This window comes from Entelurus aequoreus, linkage group LG12 (assembly GCF_033978785.1).
Source record: "Entelurus aequoreus isolate RoL-2023_Sb linkage group LG12, RoL_Eaeq_v1.1, whole genome shotgun sequence".
Lineage (NCBI taxonomy): Eukaryota > Metazoa > Chordata > Actinopteri > Syngnathiformes > Syngnathidae > Entelurus > Entelurus aequoreus.
This window is the reverse complement of record NC_084742.1, coordinates 59674157-59694156: the sequence shown is the minus strand read 5'-3', so window position 1 is coordinate 59694156 and position 20000 is coordinate 59674157. Positions and strand designations below refer to the sequence as shown.

The window sequence follows — 20000 nt, the reverse complement described above, 5'->3', positions numbered from 1 at the left end:
AGATGATGTATCGGGACAGATCCACTAAGAGTTTGAGCAGAAATATGTCGTGTAGGAATTAACTATACACAATAACACATGAACAAAATGCTGTGTCACATGAATGTTTTTTGAAGTAATACCTTTGTGACATGAAAACAACGCAAGTAATGTAAAAAAAAACCCTGGTGTTTACTTTTTGATATCAAAATAAAACACAAAGCAGTTTGGCTAATGAAGATGAAGTCTAATAAACAAGCTTTGTTCTTCTCTTGGTTCAGTACAACAGTTTGGCCAACAACAATAAAGAGGAGTGACATCTCTCACATCGAATACACAATCTTCACAGCCTGCGTTCAATTCAATGAGACGACAAAACATTATAGCTAGTATTGATGTTATTTGAACACTGATACATCCATCCATCCATTTTCTACCGCTTATTCCCTTCTGGGTCGCGGGGGGCGCTGGAGCCTGATACAGTTTGCATTTAAATAAAGGAGGAGTGAACATCCCAGTCAACAAAGTAAAGACTTTATAAACAAGTTGTGACAACTTTCCTCACCTCATTAACTCTCAGTCACAGCAGCTGATGGACACTGTATTGAGAAAATAAAATAGTTTTCTCCTTGGCTGTATACTTTTAGTGTGGGGACAAGTGTCTCCAATATTGTCCACACCTGTCTCCATCTAAACACAGCAGTGCGCTCTTAAACGCACGGCAAGAAGCGAGGGAAAACGACGTGAAACCAAGCGCTTGGCTCCGTTTACTCCGAGGGGAAATCTTCGCAGCAAAGTCCGTGTCGTTAGTCCGCCATGATTATCAAGCCAAACGACGCTAGTGCGCATGCGCCTGACTTCCTGTTGCCTAAAATGCATTAATAAATGACGTTTTTTTCAGTAATTAAAACATTATACGTATCGGGAATTTTATTGCGGATTATCATTATACCGTTTATAGTTACATCCCTCGTCCGTTAACAAGTAAAAAGTCAAGGGTGGTCACGGCATGTTCTTGCCGCAAATGTTGGTGAATTTTTTTAGGGCATTACGGAAAATGACGAGGATTTGAGCCCTGTTATAGTGCACATTTAAAAAAACAACAAAAAAAACAACATATTTTACACGGTTTTGGCCTAAAATAAGTGTTAGATCACATTTTATCGATGTCTTCTATGTATTGTAAATTCTGGACTACAAGCCACTCCTTTTTTCCTAAGCTTGGCACTCTGCGGCTTATAAAACGGTGCTGCTAATTTATGGATTTTTCTTCGCCGACGGCCATTGAGCAAATCGTTTTCATTAAACACACGCAAACACACTTAAACTGCATGTTATTGTTTGCGCTACGGTGCCATCTTTTGGACGAAACTGCCCACTGCAGGTGCTGCTGGGTGAATGTGAAGTCCTGCTGTTTAAAGCTCTGAACCGGAAGTAATAATAATACAAATAATAATAGATTTTATTTGTAAAAATCACTTTACATTGAGTAAACAACCTCAAAGTGCTATATTGTATTTACATTTTTTTTAAATAAAAAATAAGATAATAAAAAAATACAAATAAAAAAAAAAACTAGAACCGCCAAATAGCTAAAACTAGTATGCATGTATCTAAAAAAAAAGGTTTTTTTTAAAAAAAAAAGAAGGGTTTTTAAGCCTTTTTTAAAAAGCATCCACAGTCTGTGGTGCCCTCAGGTGGTCAGGGAGAGCGTTCCGCAAGTAGAAGTGCCGTTCCGTCTTCTGATCGTCCATAGCGTTTCTACTCGTATGGATTCTTCGCTCATAACTTCGTACATGAATACCTTCCTTACTGTGCCGAACAAGAATGGCCCCACTTTCAATGTGTGCAGAGACAATCGATGAAGTTATCGTTGGAGACAAAGAGTCAGCTAACAAGACTCCAAATGAAAACTTCCAGGAGACAAATGGGGGGGTAGGAAGTCACCTCATACGGGCTGGCAGGGTCCCAATTGACCAAGATTGACCTTTCTTGGTGTGGCCGTCATCGATTTAGGGTAAACGGAGCGAGACAAGGACCCGGCCTGACATCACTGTAAGTGTGCTAGTAGTGCTGGGGTGCGTGTGAGGCCAGGAGGAGACGAGGGAGGAGACGAGGAGGAGACGAGGAGGCTGGTGCTAACAAGGCCGATAAGAGCTCAATCAAACGCTACATTTCCTCCTCAAACGCTCTGTGGCGTCAGTCAGAAAGGGACAAAAGGAAAGCAGGATATAAAAAGGCCCGCTAAAGAAAGCGGCTTTCAATGCTGCTGAAGATGGAGAACACACAATAAACACGTGACAGAGAGACGATACTTTAACAAGACTCTTTAAAAAAAAAAAAGACTCATGAGAGGCATCAACAATCTAGTCTGCTGCCTAAACGGGCTGCAATGGCAAATACGTTTATTGTCTGCAACTCCAGAGAAAGGAAGTTGTTTGCAGGGTTGTGCGATATAAACAACATTAAATAGAAGTGATGTCAATGTGGCCCATGCAGATTTAACATCAATTACATGAATATATTTCATGTACATTTCAAAACATCAATTACATGAATATATTTCATGTACATTTCAAGTAAAAGTGGACTTCACTGCAGCACCTCGTTGTCTGGAGTTGCAAGATCCTATATTAAGAGAGGATGATCTGCAGCGTTGTGATGTACAACACAAAATGTCCTACACACAGTCAGTCATATCTTCTTTTTTTTGGCCAACACACATACATACATGCATATATATACATACATACATACATATACACACATACAGTATATGCATGCATATATATGTGTATATATATACATACATATATACACATACATACATATACACACTCATACATACATACATATATATATAAATATATACATACATGTATACACATATATACATATATACACACATACATACATATATTTGTATATATACATATATATATATATACACACATAAATACACCTATATACAGATACATACATGTATATACACATATATACATACACATATACACACATTATATATATGCATGTATGTATGTGTATATACAGTATATGTATATATGTGTATATATGTATGTATCTGTATATATGTTTGTATATATGTGTGTGTGTGTGTATATATATATATATATATATATATATATATATATATATATATATATATATATATATATACTGTATATATATACACTCATATATACACATATATATGTATATGTAAATACACTTATATACAGATACATACATATATATACACATATACACACATACATATATATATATATATATATATATATATATATATATATATATATATATTACGACTGCAACTAACGATTAATTTGATAATTGATTAATCTGTCGATTATTACTTCGATTAATCGATTGATAATCGGATAAAAGAGACAAACTACATTACTATCCTATCCAGTATTTTATTGAAAAAAAACAGCATACTGGCAACATACTTATTTTGATTGTTGTTTCTCAGCTGTTTGTAAATGTTGCAGTTTATAAATAAAGGTTTACTTAAAAAATAAATAAATAAATAAAACAATTGTAATTACAAAAATAAAATAAAAACCTCTGCGCATGCGCATAGCATAGATCCAACGAATCAATGACTAAATTAATCGGCAACTATTTTAATAATCGATTTTAATTGATTTAATCGATTAGTTGTTGCAGCCCTAATATATGTATACATATATATACACACACATATATACAGATACATACATATATACACACATACGGTATACGTAAACATGTACAGCAAATATATACACATATATATACATATATACAAATGTAAATACACCTATATACAGATACATACATATATATACACATACAGGTATACACACATATATATATATATATATATATATATATATATATATATATATATATATATATATATATATATATATACTGTGTATATATATATATATATATATATATATATATATATATATATATATATGTATGTCTGTATGTGTACAGTATGTATATATATATATATATATATATATATATATATATATATATATATATATATATATATATATATATATATATATATATATATATATATATATATAGCAAGAGGCTGCAACAATATATATATATATGGTGATAAGTATTTCATAAGATGTATGGGCCAACACTAGTTGTTTGTACTTCTAGTTGAAGCGCACAACTAGTGAATGATGGACAAAATGGTGGCATTAGCATCTTTGTACGTCCACTTTGTTCCAGTTGGTAAGATTTTGGAGAGCACTTGTGTGAACTGATCGTCATGTCAGATTCCAGCATCGTGGTCATTAGCTGCTACGTGCGAGCTCCGTCTTCTGGAACAATCCACTAAAGTCATCACCGAGCTCAATGGAGTGTTTGCTCGTCTCCTACGCTTCATTCTCTCGCCGACGTTCCGCCGTCACTTGAGAACTTCTTCTGCTCGGATGGAGGTGTCACATCTCCCGCTCCCCTCATTTCGCTTTCCGCCCACTCCGTCTCATCCAGCCCGCCCCTTCACCTCGCCGCTATTGTCGCCCGGCGCGCTCCACGCGTCAAAAAACAAAATAGCCGCGAGCGCTCGCACAATGGCGTGCGCACGTGCGCTCCGGCTTTTGTGTTCCAACAGTGCACGAAATGCTCTTTTTTGCTGGTGTCAGCGTACGCATTTATCTGCTTTGCTCCATTCAACTGATTGGACGGCCCACTCAGGCGGCGCCGTGCCAGCCCGCTGTCAGTCTGCCTCCTTGCTCTGTTTGGATTGTTTAACCGCTGTTGCCATGGAGATGGCATTCAAGTTAACGGAGGGCACGGAAGACCAGTCGTACGCCTCACTTCCTCTTTCTGGGAGCCTGGCGTGATGGCGTGCACACAATTGGAGAATAACTGCCATCCGTACTAGTTCTCCATCATAAGTGGACCACATGGATGAAAATATGTATCGCCGCTTCCTGCGATAACAATATATATCACCTTGGGGCGGCTTGGCTCGGTTGGTAGAGCGGCCTTGCCAGCAACTTGAGGGTTCCAGGTTCGATTCCCCCATCCTAGTCCAGTGTTTCCCACACATTCATTTATTTGTGGCGGCCCGCCACGAAAGAATTACGTCCGCCACAAATCATTTTTTGTCCTGTCCAGCTTCTCAGGCAAATCATAGAGTTGATGTAGATGCCCATATAGGCTGTTCAGATTTACTTTACAAAAGAGAAGTGTAGGATACTTCTCTTGTTGCCTTATTTGTATTTGACCACTACTGTTTTCTGTTTATTTGTTACTGACTGTGGCAGGACACCTCTGCCTCTGTTTCACTTTATGTTGCTGGTAAATAATATGGTTGTAGTAGTAGGCTAAAGTTAAATGATTTAGTATGCACTAATTAAAGGGGCAGAGCTTTAAGAGACATTTTAGCTTTTATATTTTATAAGATATATTTTTTGTAAGAACCACAATTAATAAATATATTTCTGTGAATAACTTATTGTTCAAGTCTGTATATAAATATGTACATAAAGTGTTGTAATTATATTGTAAAATGGATGGATGGATGGATGGACGTTTAAAACTAAACTGTTATTATTAATTAGTAAGTATACATTTTTTGAGCCTTTTTAGAGAAAATCATATCATTGTAGTAAATTATGCAAATTACTCGATAATGTCATGGTGACCACGCCCCTAGCCACGCCCCCACCACCACAGGTATCTTGGCAGTTTATGGGAAACACTGTAGTCACTACCAGATGTGGGTAGTAAAGCGCTACATTTACTCCGTTACATCTACTTGACTAACTTTTGGGATACATTGTACTTCTAAGTGTAGTTTTAATGCAACATACTTTTACTTTTACTTAAGTATATTTATAGAGAAGAAACGCTACTTTTGCTCCGCTCCATTTATCTACATTCAGCTCGCTACTGATTTTTATCCATCTGTTAATGCACGCTTTGTTTGTTTTGGTTTGTCAGACAGACCTTCAAAGTAGGATCTATCACATGCCTGCGTTTCACCAATCAAATGCAGTCACTGGTGACGTTTGACTCCGTTTCACCAATCAAATGCAGTCACTGGTGACGTTTGACTCCGTTTCACCAATCAAATGCAGTCACTGGTGACGTTTGACTCCGTTTCACCAATCAAATGCAGTCACTGGTGACGTTTGACTCCGTTTCACCAATCAAATGCAGTCACTGGTGACGTTTGACTCCGTTTCACCAATCAAATGCAGTCACTAGTGACGTTTGACTCCGTTACACCAATCAAATGCAGTCACTGGTGACGTTTGACTCCGTTTCACCAATCAAATGCAGTCACTGGTGACGTTTGACTCCGTTTCACCAATCAAATGCAGTCACTGGTGACGTTTGACTCCGTTTCACCAATCAAATGCAGTCACTGGTGACGTTTGACTCCGTTACACCAATCAAATGCAGTCACTGGTGACGTTTGACTCCCTTTCCCCAATCAAATGCAGTCACTGGTGACGTTTGCCTCCCTTTCCCCAATCAAATGCAGTCACTGGTGACGTTTGACTCCGTTTCACCAATCAAATGCAGTCACTGGTGACGTTTGCCTCCCTTTCCCCAATCAAATGCAGTCACTGGTGACGTTTGACTCCGTTTCACCAATCAAATGCAGTCACTGGTGACGTTTGACTCCGTTTCACCAATCAAATACAGTCACTGGTGACGTTTGACTCCGTTTCACCAATCAAATGCAGTCACTGGTGACGTTTGACTCCGTTTCACCAATCAAATGCAGTCACTGGTGACGTTTGACTCCGTTTTACCAATCAAATGCAGTCACTGGTGACGTTTGACTCCGTTTCACCAATCAAATGCAGTCACTGGTGACGTTTGACTCCGTTTCACCAATCAAATGCAGTCACTGGTGACGTTTGACTCCGTTTCACCAATCAAATGCAGTCACTGGTGACGTTTGACTCCGTTTCACCAATCAAATGCAGTCACTGGTGACGTTTGACTCCGTTACACCAATCAAATGCAGTCACTGGTGACGTTTGACTCCCTTTCCCCAATCAAATGCAGTCACTGGTGACGTTTGACTCCGTTTCACCAATCAAATGCAGTCACTGGTGACGTTTGCCTCCCTTTCCCCAATCAAATGCAGTCACTGGTGACGTTTGACTCCGTTTCACCAATCACATGCAGTCACTGGTGACGTTTGACTCCGTTTCACCAATCAAATGCAGTCACTGGTGACGTTTGACTCCGTTTCACCAATCAAATGCAGTCACTGGTGACGTTTGACTCCGTTTCACCAATCAAATGCAGTCACTGGTGACGTTTGACTCCGTTTCACCAATCAAATGCAGTCACTGGTGACGTTTGACTCCGTTTCACCAATCAAATGCAGTCACTGGTGACGTTTGACTCCGTTTCACCAATCAAATGCAGTCACTGGTGACGTTTGACTCCGTTTCACCAATCAAATGCAGTCACTGGTGACGTTTGACTCCGTTTCACCAATCAAATGCAGTCACTGGTGACGTTTGACTCCGTTTCACCAATCAAATGCAGTCACTGGTGACGTTTGACTCCGTTTCACCAATAAAATGCAGTCACTGGTGACGTTTGACTCCGTTTTACCAATCAAATGCAGTCACTGGTGACGTTTGACTCCGTTTCACCAATCAAATGCAGTCACTGGTGACGTTTGACTCCGTTTCACCAATCAAATGCAGTCACTGGTGACGTTTGACTCCGTTTCACCAATCAAATGCAGTCACTGGTGACGTTTGACTCCGTTTCACCAATCAAATGCAGTCACTGGTGACGTTTGCCTCCCTTTCCCCAATCAAATGCAGTCACTGGTGACGTTTGACTCCGTTTCACCAATCACATGCAGTCACTGGTGACGTTTGACTCCGTTTCACCAATCAAATGCAGTCACTGGTGACGTTTGCCTCCCTTTCCCCAATCAAATGCAGTCACTGGTGACGTTTGACTCCGTTTCACCAATCACATGCAGTCACTGGTGACGTTTGACTCCGTTTCACCAATCAAATGCAGTCACTGGTGACGTTTCACTCCGTTTCACCAATCAAATGCAGTCACTGGTGACGTTTGACTCCGTTTCACCAATCAAATGCAGTCACTGGTGACGTTTGCCTCCCTTTCCCCAATCAAATGCAGTCACTGGTGACGTTTGACTCCGTTTCACCAATCACATGCAGTCACTGGTGACGTTTGACTCCGTTTCACCAATCAAATGCAGTCACTGGTGACGTTTCACTCCGTTTCACCAATCAAATGCAGTCACTGGTGACGTTTGACTCCGTTTCACCAATCAAATGCAGTCACTGGTGACGTTTGACTCCGTTTCACCAATCAAATGCAGTCACTGGTGACGTTTGACTCCGTTTCACCAATCAAATGCAGTCACTGGTGACGTTTGACTCCGTTTCACCAATCAAATGCAGTCACTGGTGACGTTTGACTCCCTTTCACCAATCAAATGCAGTCACTGGTGACGTTTCACTCCGTTTCACCAATCAAATGCAGTCACTGGTGACGTTTGACTCCGTTTCACCAATCAAATGCAGTCACTGGTGACGTTTGACTCCGTTTCACCAATCAAATGCAGTCACTGGTGACGTTTGACTCCGTTTCACCAATCAAATGCAGTCACTGGTGACGTTTGACTCCGTTTCACCAATCAAATGCAGTCACTGGTGACGTTTGACTCCGTTTCACCAATCAAATGCAGTCACTGGTGACGTTTGACTCCGTTTCACCAATCAAATGCAGTCACTGGTGACGTTTGACTCCGTTTCACCAATCAAATGCAGTCACTGGTGACGTTTGACTCCGTTTCACCAATCAAATGCAGTCACTAGTGACGTTTGACTCCGTTACACCAATCAAATGCAGTCACTGGTGACGTTTGACTCCGTTTCACCAATCAAATGCAGTCACTGGTGACGTTTGACTCCGTTTCACCAATCAAATGCAGTCACTGGTGACGTTTGACTCCGTTTCCCCAATCAAATGCAGTCACTGGTGACGTTTGCCTCCCTTTCCCCAATCAAATGCAGTCACTGGTGACGTTTGACTCCGTTTCACCAATCAAATGCAGTCACTGGTGACGTTTGCCTCCCTTTCCCCAATCAAATGCAGTCACTGGTGACGTTTGACTCCGTTTCACCAATCAAATGCAGTCACTGGTGACGTTTGACTCCGTTTCACCAATCAAATGCAGTCACTGGTGACGTTTGACTCCGTTTCACCAATCAAATGCAGTCACTGGTGACGTTTGACTCCGTTTCACCAATCAAATGCAGTCACTGGTGACGTTTGACTCCGTTTTACCAATCAAATGCAGTCACTGGTGACGTTTGACTCCGTTTCACCAATCAAATGCAGTCACTGGTGACGTTTGACTCCGTTTCACCAATCAAATGCAGTCACTGGTGACGTTTGACTCCGTTTCACCAATCAAATGCAGTCACTGGTGACGTTTGACTCCGTTTCACCAATCAAATGCAGTCACTGGTGACGTTTGACTCCGTTACACCAATCAAATGCAGTCACTGGTGACGTTTGACTCCCTTTCCCCAATCAAATGCAGTCACTGGTGACGTTTGACTCCGTTTCACCAATCAAATGCAGTCACTGGTGACGTTTGCCTCCCTTTCCCCAATCAAATGCAGTCACTGGTGACGTTTGACTCCGTTTCACCAATCACATGCAGTCACTGGTGACGTTTGACTCCGTTTCACCAATCAAATGCAGTCACTGGTGACGTTTGACTCCGTTTCACCAATCAAATGCAGTCACTGGTGACGTTTGACTCCGTTTCACCAATCAAATGCAGTCACTGGTGACGTTTGACTCCGTTTCACCAATCAAATGCAGTCACTGGTGACGTTTGACTCCGTTTCACCAATCAAATGCAGTCACTGGTGACGTTTGACTCCGTTTCACCAATCAAATGCAGTCACTGGTGACGTTTGACTCCGTTTCACCAATCAAATGCAGTCACTGGTGACGTTTGACTCCGTTTCACCAATCAAATGCAGTCACTGGTGACGTTTGACTCCGTTTCACCAATCAAATGCAGTCACTGGTGACGTTTGACTCCGTTTCACCAATAAAATGCAGTCACTGGTGACGTTTGACTCCGTTTTACCAATCAAATGCAGTCACTGGTGACGTTTGACTCCGTTTCACCAATCAAATGCAGTCACTGGTGACGTTTGACTCCGTTTCACCAATCAAATGCAGTCACTGGTGACGTTTGACTCCGTTTCACCAATCAAATGCAGTCACTGGTGACGTTTGACTCCGTTTCACCAATCAAATGCAGTCACTGGTGACGTTTGCCTCCCTTTCCCCAATCAAATGCAGTCACTGGTGACGTTTGACTCCGTTTCACCAATCACATGCAGTCACTGGTGACGTTTGACTCCGTTTCACCAATCAAATGCAGTCACTGGTGACGTTTGCCTCCCTTTCCCCAATCAAATGCAGTCACTGGTGACGTTTGACTCCGTTTCACCAATCACATGCAGTCACTGGTGACGTTTGACTCCGTTTCACCAATCAAATGCAGTCACTGGTGACGTTTCACTCCGTTTCACCAATCAAATGCAGTCACTGGTGACGTTTGACTCCGTTTCACCAATCAAATGCAGTCACTGGTGACGTTTGACTCCGTTTCACCAATCAAATGCAGTCACTGGTGACGTTTGACTCCGTTTCACCAATCAAATGCAGTCACTGGTGACGTTTGACTCCGTTTCACCAATCAAATGCAGTCACTGGTGACGTTTGACTCCCTTTCACCAATCAAATGCAGTCACTGGTGACGTTTCACTCCGTTTCACCAATCAAATGCAGTCACTGGTGACGTTTGACTCCGTTTCACCAATCAAATGCAGTCACTGGTGACGTTTGACTCCGTTTCACCAATCAAATGCAGTCACTGGTGACGTTTGACTCCGTTTCACCAATCAAATGCAGTCACTGGTGACGTTTGACTCCGTTTCACCAATCAAATGCAGTCACTGGTGACGTTTGACTCCGTTTCACCAATCAAATACAGTCACTGGTGACGTTTGACTCCGTTTCACCAATCAAATGCAGTCACTGGTGACGTTTGACTCCGTTTCACCAATCAAATGCAGTCACTGGTGACGTTTGACTCCGTTTCACCAATCAAACAGAGCCAGGCGGTCACATGATTAACTGCACGTAAAGTTTCACCAGCAAACAACAACAAGCTTAAGCTTACATGAACTCAACGTCAAATTTGAGGAAGCACATGGCGGTAAGTAACGTTAGTAGATATTTTGGCTGTCACCGTAGGCTGATGTTAGCTTCCCCGCTATGAATCACTGTCAAATGTACATCGTGTGGGGACATTTATTAATGCACTGCAGCCTCATAGACACACAAACACACACACACACAGTCGCACACACACTCACGCATGCATAGAAACACCAATCAGAAGTGCACAGTGTGTTCCCAGGTGCAGCCCACACCTATCAGTTTATGGTTTGCGTAAAGGCTAACTTGTTATTTTCCTTTGTAATCTCTGCCTACTGAGCCTATGGTGCTGTTAAGTTATTGTGGCTCAATTTGCCTTATGTTAATGTATTATTATTATTTAATATATATTATTGTTTTAGTTGCTTAAGAGATATTCCTGGCTCTGAATTTGCTCATTGCTATTTTTATGTTTTTGTGCATTATTTGTTGCCGTCATCATTAAACGAACAGGTTACTCATCACTTACTCAGTACTTGAGTAATTTTTTCACAACATACACTACCGTTCAAAAGTTTGGGGTCACCCAAACAATTTAGTGGAATAGCCTTCATTTCTAAGAACAAGAATAGACTGCCGAGTTTCAGATGAAAGTTCTCTTTTTCTGGCCATTTTGAGCGTTTAATTGACCCCACAAATGTGATGCTCCAGAAACTCAATCTGCTCAAAGGAAGGTCAGTTTTGTAGCTTCTGTAACGAGCTAAACTGTTTTCAGATGTGTGAACATGATTGCACAAGGGTTTTCTAATCATCAATTAGCCTTCTGAGCCAATGAGCAAACACATTGTACCATTAGAACACTAGAGTGATAGTTGCTGGAAATGGGCCTCTATACACCTATGTAGATATTGCACCAAAAACCAGACATTTGCAGCTAGAATAGTCATTTACCACATTAGCAATGTATAGAGTGTATTTCTTTAAAGTTAAGACTAGACTCATTGAAAAGTACAGTGCTATACCTTCAAAAATAAGGACATTTCAATGTGACCCCAAACTTTTGAACGGTAGTGTATGTGTGAAATGATTAACACATTAGCGTAAAATATCAAATAATATTATTGATCTCATTCACGTAAGAGACTAGACGTATAAGATTTCATGGGATTTAGCGATTAGGAGTGACAGATTGTTTGGTAAACGTATAGCATGTTCTATATGTTATAGTTATTTGAATGACTCTTACCATAATATGTTACGTTAACATACCAGGCACCTTCTCAGTTGGTTATTTATGCCTCATATAACGTACACTTATTCAGCCTGTTGTTCACTATTCTTTAGAGCAGCGGTCACCAACGCGGTGCCCGCGGGCACCAGGTAGCCCGTAAGGACCAGATGAGTAGCCCGCTGGCCTGTTCTAAAAATAGCTCAAATAGCAGCACTTACCAGTGAGCTGCCTCTATTTTTTGAATTGTATTTATTTACCAGCAAGCTGGTCTCGCTTTGCCCGACATTTTTAATTCTAAGAGAGACAAAACTCAAATAGAATTTGAAAATCCAAGAAAATATTTTAAAGACTTGGTCTTCGCTTGTTTAAATAAATTCATTAATTTTTTTACTTTGCTTCTTATAACTTTCAGAAAGACAATTTTAGAGAAAAAATACAACCTTAAAAATGATTTTAGGATTTTTAAACACATATACCTTTTTACCTTTTAAATTCCTTCCTCTTCTTTCCTGACAATTTAAATCAATGTTCAAGTAAATTTATTTTTTTTATTGTAAAGAATAATAAATACATTTTGATTTAATTCTTCATTTTAGCTTCTGTTTTTTCGACGAAGAATATTTGTGAAATATTTCTTCAAACTTATTATGATTAAAATTAAAAAAAAAATATTCTGGAAAATCTAGAAAATCTGTAGAATCAAATTTGAATCTTATTTTAAAGTCTTATGAATTTCTTTTAACATTTTTGTTCTGGAAAATCTAGAAGCAATAATGATTTGTCTTTGTTAGAAATATAGCTTGGTCCAATTTGTTATATATTCTAACAAAGTGTAGATTGGATTTTAACCTATTTAAAACATGTCATCAAAATTCTAAAATTAATCTTAATCAGGAAAAATTACTAATGATGTTCCATAAATTATTTTTTAAATTTTTTCAAAAAGATTCGAATTAGCTAGTTTTTCCCTTCTTTTTTCGGTTGAATTTTGAATTTTAAAGAGTCGAAATTGAAGATAAACTATGTTTCAAAAATTAATTGTCATTTTTTTTCATGATTTCTCCTCTTTTAAACCGTTCAATTAAGTGTAAATATCATTAATTATTAATAATAACATAGAGTTAAAGGTAAATTGAGCAAATTGGCTATTTCTGGCAATTTATTTAAGTGTTTATCAAACTGGTAGCCCTCGCATTAATCAGTACCCAAGAAGTAGCTCTAGGTTTCAAAAAGGTTGGTGACCCCTGCTTTAGACATTTTAAATTGCCTTTCAAATGTCTATTCTTGGTGTTAGCTTTTATCAAATACATTTCCCCAAAAAATTGCGACTTATACTGCAGTGCGACTTATATATGTTTTTTTTCCTTCTTTATAAAGCATTTTCGGCAGGTGCGACTTATACTCCGGAGCGACTTATACTCCGAAAAATACGGTAATCATTTCTTATTTCAAGCATGACTTTGACACAATTGTGTCTCATAATTAAAACAGATGACAGCCAAATGGACTTTGCTGTTTTATTTTCAATGAAACAATAGAAAACACGTACTCATATAGTAGTACAGTTGTTATTAGTGAGAATATTCTTATTTGAAGGTATTTTGAGGTTCATTGAGGTTAGCTAATTTGACTTGTTTTGGAAAGTCTTGACAAGCCAAATTTTCTTGTTCTATTGGCAGACAATTTTGCTTAGTTCAAATAAAACACCCCTCATTTTTGTGTGCGCCCCGAGCAAAAGACGAGAGGGACTACCTTTGCTCTGTGGCGGGTTCTGGCTGCGGTCCCGCAGGATGTTGATCTGGTAGACGGCGCCGTAGGGCTCAAACAGCTCCTTCAGCTCCTTCTCCGACCAGGAGCGCGGGATCTGGCCCACGAACATCTTGATGGCGTCCGGGTCGGGCTGGTCCGAATGCTCCAGTGCGCCGTTCATCTTCCCGGCCGTGCCGTTACTGCGGAGGAGAAGAGGGTTTTTTTTAGTGGCGCCCAGACTCGCTCAAAGTAGAAATACCTCCGCTCGGAGGCCGTTTATTGCTCGTTAGACATGAAAGACTTTGAAATAAAAGTCGGCTTTTTGTGAGCCGGAGAGGACGTGAGAGTCGGTCGTCACGAGAAGTTAGGACTTTATTGCTTATGAATGAAACACTATCATCATCATCATCATCTTAACAGTAAACAAATAGTGAAAAGTGACAATTGCTCTCACGACACCAATAAGATGTTAGACATCATCACCTGAGTGACAGCCTGGAGGGGGCGGGGCCCAAACACCTGGCGATGGCTCCTATACATGTGCATACATTTCACCAACCATCATAACACAGATGCTCCAAAATAATCCACAATGTCAAAAAAAAAAGGGCTCTTTAATAAATGCAACCACTCTATTTATTTCAAAAAGTCTCATTACAGAAGGATCCAAAACAATCCACAAAGTCAAAAATTAAGTCTTGGCATATAATGAATGCAATCGCTCCTCCGCATTTACATTTCACCAACCATCATAATACAAAGACTCCAAAATAATCCCCAATGTCAAAATAAATAAGAGTCATTTCATGAATGCAGTTGCTCCTCCGCATTTATATTTCACAAACTCTCATTATAGAAGGATCCAAAAACAATCCACAAAGTCAAAATAAATAAGAGTCATTTCATGAATGCAATCGCTCCCCGGCATTTACATTTCACAAACTATCATTACAGAAGGATCCAAAAACAATCCACAAAGTCAAAATTAAGTCTTGGCATATAATGAATGCAATCGCTCCTCCGCATTTACATTTCACAAACCGTCATAATACAAAGACTCCAAAATAATCCCCAATGTCAAAATTAATAAGTGTCATTTCATGAATGCAATCGCTCCTCCACATTTACATTTCACAAACTCTCATTACAGAAGGATCCAAAACAATCCACAAAGTCAAAATAAATAAATGTCATTTCATGAATGCAATCGCTCCTCCACATTTACATTTCACAAACTATCATTACAGAAGGATCCAAAAACAATCCACAAAGTGTAAATAAATAAGTCATTTCATGAATGCAATCGCTCCTCCACATTTACATTTCACAGACTCTCATTATAGAAGGATCCAAAACAATCCACAATGTCAAAAATAAATAAGTGTCATTTAATGAATGCAATAACTCCTCCGCATTTATATTCCACAAACTCTCATTAGAGAAGGATCCAAAACAATCCACAAAGTCAAAATACATGTAATTTCATGAAAGCAATCGCTCCTCCACATTTCAAATGTACATTTCACAATCTGTCATTATAGAAGGAACCAAAATAATCCACAATGTCAAAAATAAATAAGTGTCATTTCATGAATGCAATCGCTCCTCCGCATTTATATTCCACAAACTCTCATTATAGAAGGATCCAAAATCAATCCACAAAGTCAAAAATAAACAAGTGTCATTTCATGAATGCAATTGCTCCTCCGCATTTATGTTCCACAAACTCTCATTATAGAAGGATCCAAAAAAATCCACAAAGTCAAAATACATGTAATTTCATGAATGCAATCGCTCCTCCACATTTCAAATGTACATTTCACAATCTGTCATTATAGAAGGATCCCAAATAATCCACAATGTCAAAAATAAATAAGTGCCATTTCATGAATGCAATAGCTCCTCCGCATTTATATTCCACAAACTCTCATTATAGAAGGATCCAAAACAATCCACAAAGTCAAAATTAAGTCTTGGCATATAATGAATGCAATCGCTCCTCCGCATTTACATTTCACCAACCATCATAATACAAAGACTCCAAAATAATCCCCAATGTCAAAATAAATAAGAGTCATTTCATGAATGCAGTTGCTCCTCCGCATTTATATTTCACAAACTATCATTACAGAAGGATCCAAAAACAATCCACAAAGTCAAAATAAATAAGAGTCATTTCATGAATGCAATCGCTCCTCCACATTTACATTTCACAAACTATCATTACAGAAGGATCCAAAAACAATCCACAAAGTCAAAATATATAAGAGTCATTTCATGAATGCAATCGCTCCTCCAAATTTACATTTCACAAACTATCATTACAGAAGGATCCAAAAACAATCCACAAAGTAAAAATAAATAAGAGCCATTTCATGAATGCAATCGCTCCTCCACATTTACATTTCACAAACTATCCTTACAGAAAGATCCAAAAACAATCCACAAAGTCGAAATAAATGTCATTTCATGAATGCAATCGCTCCTCCACATTTACATTTCACAAACTATCATTACAGAAGGATCCGAAAAACAATACACAAAGTCAAAATAAATAAGAGTCATTTCATGAATGCAATCGCTCCTCCACATTTATATTCCACAAACTCTCATTATAGAAGGATCCAAAACAATCCACAAAGTCAAAATACATGTACTTTCATGAATGCAATCGCTCCTCCACATTTCAAATGTACATTTCACAATCTGTCATTATAGAAGGATCCAAAACAATCCACAAAGTCAAAATTAAGTCTTGGCATATAATGAATGCAATCGCTCCTCCGCATTTACATTTCACCAACCATCATAATACAAAGACTCCAAAATAATCCCCAATGTCAAAATAAATAAGAGTCATTTCATGAATGCAATCGCTCCTCCGCATTTACATTTCACCAACCATCATAATACAAAGACTCCAAAATAATCCCCAATGTCAAAATAAATAAGAGTCATTTCATGAATGCAGTTGCTCCTCCGCATTTATATTTCACAAACTATCATTACAGAAGGATCCAAAAACAATCCACAAAGTCAAAATAAATAAGAGTCATTTCATGAATGCAATCGCTCCTCCACATTTACATTTCACAAACTATCATTACAGAAGGATCCAAAAACAATCCACAAAGTCAAAATATATAAGAGTCATTTCATGAATGCAATCGCTCCTCCACATTTACATTTCACAAACTATCATTACAGAAGGATCCAAAAACAATCCACAAAGTAAAAATAAATAAGAGCCATTTCATGAATGCAATCGCTCCTCCACATTTACATTTCACAAACTATCCTTACAGAAAGATCCAAAAACAATCCACAAAGTCGAAATAAATGTCATTTCATGAATGCAATCGCTCCTCCACATTTACATTTCACAAACTATCATTACAGAAGGATCCGAAAAACAATACACAAAGTCAAAATAAATAAGAGTCATTTCATGAATGCAATCGCTCCTCCACATTTATATTCCACAAACTCTCATTATAGAAGGATCCAAAACAATCCACAAAGTCAAAATACATGTAATTTCATGAATGCAATCGCTCCTCCACATTTCAAATGTACATTTCACAATCTGTCATTATAGAAGGATCCCAAATAATCCACAATGTCAAAAATAAATAAGTGTCATTTCATGAATGCAATAGCTCCTCCGCATTTATATTCCACAAACTCTCATTATAGAAGGATCCAAAAACAATCCACAAAGTCAAAAATAAATAAGTGTCATTTCATGAATGCAATTGCCCCTCCGCATTTGTTCCACAAACTCTCATTATAGAAGGATCCAAAACAATCCACAAAGTCAAAATACATGTAATTTCATGAATGCAATCGCTCCTCCACATTTCAAATGTACATTTCACAATCTGTCATTATAGAAGGATCCAAAATAATCCACAATGTCAAAAATAAATAAGTGTCATTTCATGAATGCAATAGCTCTTCCGCATTTATATTCCACAAACTCTCATTATAGAAGGATCCAAAAACAATCCACAAAGTCAAAAATAAAAAAGTGTCATTTCATGAATGCAATTGCTCCTCCGCATTTGTTCCACAAACTCTCATTATAGAAGGATCCAAAACAATCCACAAAGTCAAAATACATGTAATTTCATGAATGCAATCGCTCCTCCACATTTCAAATGTACATTTCACAATCTGTCATTATAGAAGGATCCAAAATAATCCACAATGTCAAAAATAAATAAGTGTCATTTCATGAATGCAATAGCTCCTCCGCATTTATATTCCGCAAACTCTCATTATAGAAGGATCCAAAAACAAGCCACACAGTCAAAATAAATGTAAGTTCATGAATGCAATTGCTCCTCCACATTTCACATTTACATTTCACAATCTCTCATTATAGAAGGATCCAAAACAATCCACAAAGTCAAAATAAATAAGAGTCATTTCATGAATGCAATTGCTCCTCCACATTTACATTTCACAAACTCATTACAGAAGGATACAAAAAAAATCCACAAAGTCAAAATAAAGACTTGGCATATAATGAATGCAATCGCTCCTCCACATTCATATTCCACAAACTCTCATTATAGAATGATCCAAAACAATCCACAAAGTCCAAATAAATGTAATTTCATGAATGCAATCGCTCCTCCACATTTCACAAACTCTCATTATAGAAGGATCCAAAAACAATCCACATGGTCAAAATAAATACATGTCATTTCATGAATGCAATTGCTCCTCTGCATTTATATTCCACAAACTCTCATTATAGAAGGATCCAAAACAATCCACAAAGTCAAAATACATGTAATTTCATGAATGCAATCGCTCCTCCACATTTCAAATGTACATTTCACAATCTCTCATTTTAGAAGGATCCCTAAAAACAATCCACAAAGTCAAAATAAAAAAAAGAGTCATTTCATGAAGACTATGTCTCCCGGCTGGCCTCAGGATCCCCCGGGAAGAGCTGGATGAAGTGGCTGGGGAGAGGGAAGTCTGGGCTTCCCTGCTTAGGCTGCTCCCCCCGCGACCCCACCTCGGCTAAGCGGAAGAAGATGAATGGATGGATGGGGTTGAATTATTATATTTTTGTACAATTCAGTTTTTGTGGGACCTTTTGTAACAGAAAAGGTTACTACTTTATATCATTTGTTTCATAAAAATATTATTTTTGAACACTTTCTCAAAAAAAAACAAAAAAAACGGAGTTATTATTTTTGGAAATGCAGCCTTTCTGCTTCAAATGGAGAGATGATGGACGTGTGCGGCGTGAACGCTTCTGTCTTTGGCCACGCTCGTGTCCTCTGCCGTCAAACACACGGCGTGTGGAGTCAGGACGGCGCCTCCACGGAATGAACACGCTGTGTGGACCAAAAGTACGGGGACTTCCTGCCTCAGCCTTTATCTCTTAAGACGCCACGCCGTGCCAGCGGGGCGTTAAGGGGCTCCATCCGGTCCAGCTCCTCTGATGGGACACGGCTCGCTAACGGCTGCACATCTGGGGTGTGTGTGTGTGTGTGTGTGTGTGTGTGTGTGTGTGTGTGTGTGTGTGTGTGTGTGTGTGCGTGTGTGTGTGTATAGAAAGTGTGGTGTGTGTGTACAGAAAGTGTGGTCCCCACAAGTCACGGTCAAAAACTTGCTCCCCATTCCAAATAACCAGTATGTGTGTGTGTGTGTGTGTGTGCGTTCATGTGTGTGTGTGCGTTCATGTGTGTGCGTGTGCGCGTGTGTGTGTGTGTGTATAGAAAGTGTGGTGTGTGTGTATAGAAAGTGTGGTGCCCACAAGTCATGATCA

At 39.0% G+C, this 20000-nt stretch overlaps 1 protein-coding gene across 6 annotated transcripts in view; it reads right to left on the bottom strand.

The window, feature by feature from the left end:
* celf2 (cugbp, Elav-like family member 2) overlaps window positions 1–20000 on the bottom strand; it is a 436380-nt gene that overhangs the window by 184230 nt on the left and 232150 nt on the right. For all 6 annotated transcript variants that reach the window (XR_009828099.1, XM_062066320.1, XM_062066321.1 and 3 more), the window contains one exon: window positions 14213–14409. Coding sequence is in view for 5 of the 6 variants with exons in the window: in XM_062066320.1 (XP_061922304.1) it covers window positions 14213–14409 (197 nt within the window). In the remaining variant the exon portion in view is untranslated. The remainder of the gene's footprint in view (window positions 1–14212; window positions 14410–20000) is intronic.